At 49.3% G+C, this 9264-nt stretch overlaps 1 protein-coding gene across 2 annotated transcripts; it reads right to left on the bottom strand.

Annotated features, from left to right (window-relative positions):
• Positions 1–3426: 3426 nt before the first annotated feature.
• On the bottom strand, positions 3427–9029 carry RRP36 (ribosomal RNA processing 36). 2 transcript variants are annotated; one of them, XM_080806340.1, is made up of 7 exons: positions 8885–9029; positions 7038–7185; positions 6069–6135; positions 5892–5996; positions 5454–5528; positions 5226–5343; positions 3427–4782 (listed from the first exon to the last, which is right to left on the bottom strand). In XM_080806340.1, exons 1-7 carry the CDS (start codon positions 8973–8975, stop codon positions 4646–4648), a joined length of 741 nt encoding a protein of 246 aa, XP_080662466.1. In that variant the 5' UTR covers positions 8976–9029; the 3' UTR covers positions 3427–4645. The 2 variants fall into 2 exon arrangements, with proteins under 2 accessions (XP_080662466.1, XP_080662467.1); XM_080806341.1 differs by lacking the exon at positions 8885–9029 and adding an exon at positions 7386–7456.
• Positions 9030–9264: the final 235 nt, after the last annotated feature.

The following is a 9264-nucleotide window of genomic DNA, read 5'->3' as shown; positions in this document are numbered from 1 at the left end:
AGGGGGTGGGGTAACTTGGTGTCCCCCTCTTGGGAGGGGGAGTAAGTGGACAGGGACGGACCTCCAGCCCTTCTCAGAATTTGTGCTCTGAAGTGCTTTCATCTGGTAGGCTGGAGACCCAAGGCTCCTGACTTGGGCAGATTGTTAAGCAGGGCTCCATTGTTTTCATTTGTGGAATGGGCCAGAATCCCTGTGGGTTCTGACGAGCACCAGGTATGGGAGCATTTGACATGCCCTGAATTCCTCTTTCAGCCACCATACCCAGCAGTGAGGGTAATGCATGGTAAGATAAAGGACCCTTGGGCCACTGCAGGCCTAAGGAGCCTGAAGGTATGTTCCATCTGAAAGCTTTAGGATCTGGGTTGGAAGCAGACCTAGAAGGAACTGCAGCTCCCTTAAGCCCCTCCTTGCTGCCCCATCTTCTGGTCATGAAGAGCAGCACTTGCCAAAGCCAGACCTCCACTAGCACCAGAGGCGGGCCACTGTCCCGGAGGCTTCCTGTGTGCTGCTGATGGACTCCTCTGGCTCTGCCCATATGGAGGCAGGGCAGGGTGGGCGAGGGGACCTGGTGCCAGGGGTGGAGCTCTGCATCTTGGCAGGGCCCATTACAGGAGTCAGGAAGGAGTGACCCAGGCATCACGAATCCCAAGATTCTTGTAGCCAAGAGATGACGAGGAGAAGGCTACAAAGGAAAAGCGCAGGGGAGGAGAGAGGGAGCCATGTGGTAAGAGAGGGCCCAGAGGCCAGACAGAGGGAACTGGGTGCCACCCAAGACTGAGATTTGGAATAGAGTATGTAAGGGAGAAAGGCCAGGGCTTGGGAGAGTCATGACACCCAGGGCAAGACAACAAAACAGAGGGCAAACAGGGTAGCCACAGAGGGCCCATGCTTGCTTTACTTTGCAGTTTGGTGGCCCCTGGTGCTGAGGGCGGTTCTCAGAGCAGAACCATCTTGTCTGCCCATGCTAGTCCATGATACTGAAGACTGGCAGCAGGCCAGGGCAGCACTGGGCCCCAGGGCACATGGGGCTTGTTATAGCTGTCACTTGGGTGCCTCTCCAACCTTTGTGCCAGACATCATGGCCTAGCTCTTTTATTGGCCCAGGCCATGTCCTTCTTCTTGAGCTAGCTCTCAGAAGCCAGAACTTTTTGCCCTTTTCTGGGTTCTCATGCTCTTTCTGAGCCATCCTTCTCCATCAGAAACCCAGAGAGGCTCCAGGCTCCAGTAACCAGATCAAAATGCACCACATCCAGGGGACAGGATGGGACTTTCTCCAGCATGGGCCACATGGGCCAAGCTGTAGGCTCAGCCCTTCATTCATCCCATTCAGCCTCCCTGGCCCTCAGGCTTACAGAGTGCCTACCTGTTTATCTGCAATGATAAGTCTCTTGCAAATTTGTATGGGAAGGCTTGGGCCCAACAGCCTGCATGTTTCTGCCTGCAGTCCAGCTCCTGTGCTGCCCACTGTCTTCAGCACACACTTCCACTGTGGCCCGATTTGTCAAAACCCAGTCCACTGGGGTGAACAGTCCTGACTGCCCCCCACCAGCACCAGTGAAGACGAGCCTCTTCCCCTGCCCTTAGGACTTGCCATCCATACAGGGCACAGGCTTCCTGTCTGACACAGAAGTTTGCTCCCCTGCCCCCCTTGTAAGACCCTCCTCAGAGCCCCAGTTCCTTATACCCCAGACAGCTGGCTATACACAAGCAATATTGATCCCACTCACACGAGATATTTCAAAATAGGCAAATCTAGAGACAAAGTGGTTTAGTGGCTGCCTAGAGCTGGGGAGATTGGGAAGAAATGGGGAGGGGCGCCTGGGTGGCTCAGTTGTTAAGCATTTGCCTTCGGCTCAGGTCATGGTCCCAGGGTCCTGGGATTGAGACCCCCACATCAGCAGGGAAGCCTGCTTCTCCCTCTTCCTCTCCCCCTCGTGTTCCCTCTCTTGCTGTCTCTCTCCATCAAATAAATATCTTTAAAAAAGAAAAAAAGGAAGGGGGTATCTGCTAGAAGGTATTGGGGTTTCTTCTCAGGGTGTCAAAAATGTTACAAAATTGTGATGGTTGCACAACTGTGAATAAACTAAAAACCACTGAATTGTACAATTTAAATGGGTAAACTGAATTGTCTCAAAATGTTGCCAACAAAAAATAAAAAAACAAACAGACCAACTAACCAGAAGCTGAAGCTCCAAGCTCTGATGTCTCCTGTGGGTCCCTGATGAAAGGGAAAAGCAGCATCTGAAGGTCTGACAGCGGGGGCAGCAATCCGGCCCCGGCTGGACGTGCAGTGTGGTTTGACCACTGTTCATCGGAAGCCCCTTCTTATGCTTGGAAACTCCACACAAATCACGAAAGGAGACAGAGCACACCTCCCACCACATAGAAGGCCAGATACTTGGTTTTCCCAGCTATCTCCTTGTAGTCCTATAACCAAGGCTTAGCTAATCAAATGCCTCTGCCAGCAATTTCTCAACAGCAAAGCAGGAAGGAAAGTGAACTACCTCTGGTGGCAGCCGGGACAGCTTCAGCACACTCTGGTTCCCAGGTAGGATTTAAGGTGCTCTTAACCGCTCAGACTTATCGCCAACCACCGTTCCTCTTGTTTTCTAACTTTTTTCAAGCCTTAGTGTTTCTGTGAGCCCAAGAGTTCAATAGTCTTTTTCTGCTTTTATCAGCCAGAATCTGCTCTTTGGCTCTAACGGAGGATTGGCACATGTGACGTCAGGGACCCTGTAGCACTGGATCCCTCTGGGCAGGGCAAACTATCCTGGTAGCTTCACTCCTCAGCTTACAGTCACCAGGAGACAAACACCGTATGTTCATCTCACATTTCAGTCATCAGTTACATCTTTTCCCCCATTCGAGAAGCATCAAACCTTAGATGTCCTAGCTTCTAATTCTCTCTTCCTTTTCCTGATAGCTGCTTTTGAGATGTCTTTCAAACATCCTTTAATTTCTTATGATTTATCAATTAAAAAAAATCTCTGTGCCCAATGTGGGGCTCAACTTCATGACCCTGAGATCAAGAGTCACACGCTCTACCGACTGAGCCCGCCATCAAGCCCAGTTAGAATTAACTGGGCTTTCTGAGGCTTAGGGTTTATGAATTTCAATCCTACAAAATTCCCAGCGTCTTTAAAATATTCTCTCCTGTGGAATTCTGACTGTATGGATCACATCAATCTATCTCCCATGTTTTGTTTTCTCCATGTTTTTTTACCTCTTTTCCTCAGTTTCCATTTCTCTACATCCCTGTGTTCCATCTGTGTACCTTCAGATCTACTTCCAGTTCATTCTTCTTTTAGGTATGTCTCATCTGTTGTTCAACCATAAGGTTTCTAACTGCAAATGGTATACTGTTAGTTTTTAAAAGCTTTACTTTTTTATCAAACCAATTTGGTCCTTTTAAATGTTCTTTTCTTTAGTCATACTTTTTATTTAAATATGAGCAAGATATTTTATATTTTGTACTTTTAAAAATTTACTTATTTTATAGAGAAAGAGAAGGGGCAGAGGGAGAGGGAGAGATTCTCCAGCAGACTCCCTGCTGAACGAGGAGCAGGACACAGGGTTCAATCCCACGACCCTGAGATCATGACCTGAGCCAAAAGCAAGAGTTGGACGTTTAACATCCTGAGCCAAGAGCTCCTGTTTTGTATTTCATATTTCTAACATGTTTTTGCTGGTCTGATTCTGTTGTGTATTTTTTCTAATGACTCTTAGTCATGGTGATTTCTTTCCTTGTGTGGCTTTGTATTTTCCCTGAAAGCACACATTTCTTCAAATTTTATCTGAAGGAATTCCCTGAGGTTTGGGTTTAAAGTACAAACCTCAAGAGAAGATTATACTTGCTTCTGCCAGGTGCCTAGAAGCACTACCAACCTGAGACCACTTCAAACTGAACTATTAGCTTGAGGATTTTCCAGTCTACACAGGTAGTCTGAACTCCAGACCCAAGCAGTACTGAGAGCCGGCTGTGGTTACGCATTACTGGGGAAACTTTGTGCTCACCCCCTACCTCTCCTTGTATCCAAAACCAAAGCTAAGAAGGTGAGTTGTGGGAGTGGTTCGCTCTTTCAATGACTATGTTTTTTGAGGTTTAAGTAGGAGGGGTCTCTAGTCTGACTTCCTTCTTTGTGGGAGCCTTATGTTCGCTGCCAGCCGCACTAGTGGCCCACTGAAACAATTGTTCTAGGCTACTCACAGACCCCATCAAAAAAGCAGAAAAAAAAGAAGAGTGACAGGAATGTTTATGAATTGTCTCTTAAATAAAGTTCCAGCTCTAGGAGCCATCCACAGACTTCATAGCCTTCACCAGCCTTAAGATCACTCACTGGCCCGTTTTCTTCTATACTATAATCACTGGTCTAAATCAAGGATGGGAGGACACGAGGACATGAGGACATGAGGACTCAGATCCAAGCAGAGGAAGTGTGGCATAGCACAAGGCTGAGTTGCTCTTCTTCTTGTCCAACCCTGAGGCAGTCCAAGAGCCCTCTAGTCGTCTTTGAGCCAACCTAGCTCAAGGGCTAAGATTCTTGCCCTTGGATGGAAAAGAACCAGAACAGGCCAAGCCCAAGTCTGTTCCCACAGATCCATTTCTCACTGGGCTCACAGTGGCAGAGCTCAGGACAGTTCCTTATTATTCTTTGCTCAAGGGGAGATGTCTCCGGTCCTTGCCTGCGTTTCGGCGCCTCTTTCGACTTAAAAAACTCTCTAGCTTCTTGCTGCGTTTCAGCTCCTTGAACTTCTCAGCTAGGACCAACTGGCGCTGCTCAGCTAGAGGACAGGGAGAAAGAAGGCTGGTAAGCAAAGGAGGAGGCACCCTTCCCCTTCCCCAGGTCTGTACCTCTCAACCACTATGCTGGCATGCATGACTTGCTTAGAGTTCACTGGCATGTGCAGCACGTGGACTTGTTCTAGGATCCTCTGCTTTATCTATTACACCAACTCTGAGTTCCTTCTCTGTGCCCGGCCCAGCATATGGAGGGGAGGCAGGAGAGAGATAAAAGCAACTCTCCTTGCTCGTAATCTATACTTAGGTATACGAGAATAGTTACAAATAACTCCTGCCTACCATCTCTACTTTCCTCCAACTTCCCATGGCATCCTGCCTTCTGGCCTCCCTCAGGGAGCTCACAGACCTCCAACACAGCATGCTGCCTCTATGGCCGCCCAAGCCCATCCTTGCAACCAGCCTGAGATAGCTGTGCTCCACTCACATTTCTTCAGGAAGTATGGCCGCTGGCCCTGCTGGGCCCGAGCCCTCTGCTCCTGCTTCAGGGCCAGGCACAGCTCCTGTTGCCGCTTGCGTTCCTGCTGTGCCCGTTCTTGCTGCTCCTGAGAAGCGAAGAGGAGGTGGGTGAGATGGGTGGGCAGGAGGGCCTGGGAGCCACCCCCCACTGCCTCGAGCTGCTCTCGCCGCCCACCTGCAGTTCTGAGCCACTCACCATCCTCTGAAGCAGCTGCTGCAGTTTCTCCTGCTCCTGCCCAGAACGGTGCTTCTTCAACTGCTTTTTCACCAGCTCCACAGGGCAAAAGGAACACGACGGTTAGCAGTCTGTACGTGTCAACTGAAATTCTGTGCCAAGCATTATTCTGAGAGGTTCACATATGCTAATGCAAATAACACACTGAGATATGCATTATTATTACCTCTTCTTATGATTAGAAAACTGTGAAGTTAAGGAACCTGCCAATAGTCACACAGCTAGTCAACTAATGAGCCAGGATTTGCAAACAGGAAGAAAATTAGGGAAAGTTAATCAGTTAAGAAGAAATAAATCTTCCCACCCCTATGCTCCCTGTTCCCCTCTGCCTGACTCTCTAACCTGTCCCTTAGTTTCCTACCCTTCGGAATCCCCATGAGCCAGTCTCATGTTCCAAACCTCTTTCTCTTTGGCTCGGATGTCATTCAGGAATTCATAGGTTTTGTCAAACACCTCAGGATTATATTCCCCTGAAAGATCGTCAAAGCGGGGATCCCGGGCTACCTTTGAAGAAAACAAGAGTATAAAAGAACTGTTCCCTCTCCCCTGAGACACTTCTTCCTGCCTCTTCCTCACCTTCTTACTGATGGGGACAACTTGACGCAAAAATGGCACCCGGACCTTGGCTGACATTTCCAGAGGCCTACGGAGAAATTAAAGGACATGTCTAGGGTCTCCAGTCTTTTTTTCTTTTTTTTAAGATTTTATTTTCTTATTTTTTTATTTTTTGAGAAAGAAACAGAGAGAGAATGTGCGTGAGGAGGGGGCAGAGGGAGAGGAAGAGGATCTTAAGCAGGCTCTATGACCAGTGTGAGAGCCTGATGCAGGGCTCAATCTCATGACCCTGAGATCATGACCTGGGCCAAAATCAAGAGTTGGGCACTTAACGGGGCGCCTGGGTGGCTCAGTGGGTTAAAGCCTCTGCCTTCGGCTCAGGTCATGATCTCAGGGTCCTGGGATCAAGCCCCGCATCGGGCTCTCTGCTCAGCAGGGAGCCTGCTTCCCCCTCTCTCTCTGCCTGCCTCTCTGCCTATTTGTGATCTCTGTCAAATAAATAAATAAAATCTTAAAAAAAAAAAAAAAAAAGAGTTGGGCACTTAACTTGGATCACACCGCTCCAGAACTCAAAACTCCTTAACTGACTGAGCCACTCAGGTGCCCCAGATTTTATTTTTTTGTTTAGATTTTATTTAAGTATTTGAGAGAGAGAGAGTGAGTGAGAGAGCACAAGCAGGGGAGAGGGAGAAGGAGGCTCCCCACCAAGCAGAGAGCCCAATGTGAGGCTAGATCCCAAGGCGATGGGATCATGACCTGAGCCGAAGGCAGACACTTAACTGACTGAGCCACCCAGGCACCCAACCCTAGATTTTATTTTTAAGTAATCTCCACACCCAATGTGGGGCTCGAACTCACAACCCTGAGATCAAGAGTCACATGGCTCCCCAGCATTTCCAATCGTGATCAAAGGCCTCCCACCTAAGAATTCAGACACCTACTCAAGGTCCCAGGTATCCTCCAGTTCCTGGAGCAGGCCTTGCTCCTCACCTGTGCTTATCTGCAACACACACATTTTGGACACGTGGTCTAGAACCTTGCTTCTTAGAACTGTTTCCAGCTGCTAACTGTTTGTATGCCTCAGTCCCCACTTGGCTCTGCAATTCCAACAGCTCTTCAAATGACATGTTAGATGTGTCTGTGGAAGGAGGGGTGAGGACATGACTCAGCACAGCTTCTCCCAGCTGCAGAGACCTCATCCCACCCTCTTTCCTTGGGTAATTAACCCTTTCCAATATCCCCATCAGACCAATCACTACAGGCCCCAAGCAGCACAGGTCGTAATGGTGCTACCTCAACACCTAACTTCCCAAACACTCCAACCACCTGGGGCCTCACCTGGCTAAGAACTGTAAGGCATGAGGTGGGTCAAGCCACAGTCCCTTCATCTCTTTTGAATCATGCCTCCACAGGCTTCCCCGCAGGGCGTGTCTCCCTTGCTCAGTGACCACTGCCAGCGCTTGGCTTCATATTCTCAGCACCTCTTACCTTAGCTAGTGCTCTCATCTTCTAATTGGTCTCCCAACCTCTGTCTCCTCCCAAAGCTAGGTTTTCCATATCAGGTTTGACAGGGGCATCTAAAATGCAAAGCTGATCTCATCACTCCCACCTCTTTTCCACACATATACCCTTTGGATCACACCACTCCAGAACTCAAAACTCCTTAACAGGTTCCTCTTGATCAGAGTAAAAGCTATAGGCCTTATAATGGGTTGAAAGCCCCCCTGTGATCTCTAATCTCATTTCCTAGTAATCTCTTTGCCACTCCTCTCCAGTCACTGGTCTAGCAGCTCCTGAGCAAAAAGGTCTACGTTCCTGCCTCAGTTCCTCTGCATTTGATATTGCCTCTGCTTGGGATTCTCCAAATATAGTGTTTGCTCCCTTAGCTCCTTCAAACTGTTGCTCAAACGTCCCCTACTCAGTGAGACCTTCTCTATCTCCAAAACCCTTATAAACGTTTTTTAAAAACTGAGATATAGGGGCGCCTGAGTGGCTCAGTGGGTTAAAGCCTCTGCCTTCGGCTCGGGTCATGATCCCAGGGTCCTGGGATCGAGCCCCGCGTCGGGCTCTCTGCTCCACAGGGAGCCTGCTTCCTCCTCTCTCTCTGCCTTCCTCTCTGCCTACTTGTGATCTCTATCTGTCAAATAAATAAATAAATCTTTAAAAAAAAAAAAAAAAAAGACCCTACATATAAAAAAAAAAAAAAAAAAAAAAAAAAAAAAAAAAAAAACTGAGATATATTCACATATCATAGAATTCACCCTTAAAAACACAGTCCCATGCTCTGTTGCTTTTAATGTTATTTACTTTTTTTTTTGTCACCCTTTCTAAAAGGTAAGTTCCATGAGAACGGGATTTCTTTTTAAAATTTTAAGTAATTTCTATACCCAATGCGGAGCTTGAACTGACAACTCCAAGATCTTGCTCTACCCATTGAGCCAGCCAGGCGCCCCAGAACAGTTTGTTTGCTTTATTCACCGATGTAACGACAGCAGCAAGAACGGCATTTGGAACAGGTGCATAGGGTGGATGTTCACCAAATGTTTTTGAAATTGGTGAACCCTGACCTACTGACCCCTCCCCAGCAACCCATGCGTCTCCTGATTGTACTTTTACACATGCGTCTTCTCCCTGCGGAAAACCCGCATCCTCCTTTTCGGATACTGCCCGGGATCTGCTAACCCAGGAAGCGCCCCCTCACTGCCCAATGCGTCGGCGGCGCTCCCTACAATGGCTCCTTCAGAGAACTTCGCAGTCTCACGGTGACTGCACCGCCTCCTGGCCTTCTCCCCGCCCCCGACGCCCCGCTGTCCGTCGGCCCGGCACCGGGCCCTCACCCTTCCGCAGGCCCCCGGCGTCCTCCCCGCCGCCCCGGCCACCACGAGGAGGCCCAGCGGCCGCCTCGACGCTGGCACGCTCCCTCGCCATTGGCTCGCAGGTCACTCCAGCTCCGAACAGGACTACTTCCGCCCTAGCGGCTCCCGCCCCGCCTCTTCCGGCCTCACCCGGAGGCCGCGTCTGCGCAACTCGTTCGTTGAAAGGGGCGGGCCTACGGGCGGGTGGGCGCCCGCTCGCGATAATGTTGCCGCCTCTTTGTCGCGTGGCGCTGGATTCTGCGCTTAAGAGGCACTAGGTCTTCGTAGTTTTTGGTTTCCTTTTGCTCCTGGCGGAGAAGCTAGAACCTCAGGACCCTGCCCTTTTGCAAGCTTCTGTCATC

The sequence above is a fragment of the Martes martes genome (genome assembly GCF_963455335.1).
Source record: "Martes martes genome assembly, chromosome: 6".
In the NCBI taxonomy this organism is placed as follows: Eukaryota; Metazoa; Chordata; class Mammalia; order Carnivora; family Mustelidae; genus Martes; species Martes martes.
The sequence above is the reverse complement of the archived record's forward strand: the minus strand, read 5'-3'. Positions and strand labels throughout refer to the sequence as shown.

Coding starts and splice junctions, on each gene's coding strand:
- RRP36 (XM_080806340.1), bottom strand. CDS start 8,975: ATGGCGAGGGAGCGTGCCAGCGTCGAGGCGGCCGCTGGGCCTCCTCGT. Junction 7,186..8,884: donor CGCCGGGGGCCTGCGGAAGG/GTGAGGGCCCGG, acceptor CTCCTTCCACAG/ACACATCTAACATGTCATTT. Junction 6,136..7,037: donor TGTGTTGCAGATAAGCACAG/GTGAGGAGCAAG, acceptor ATTTCTCCGTAG/GCCTCTGGAAATGTCAGCCA.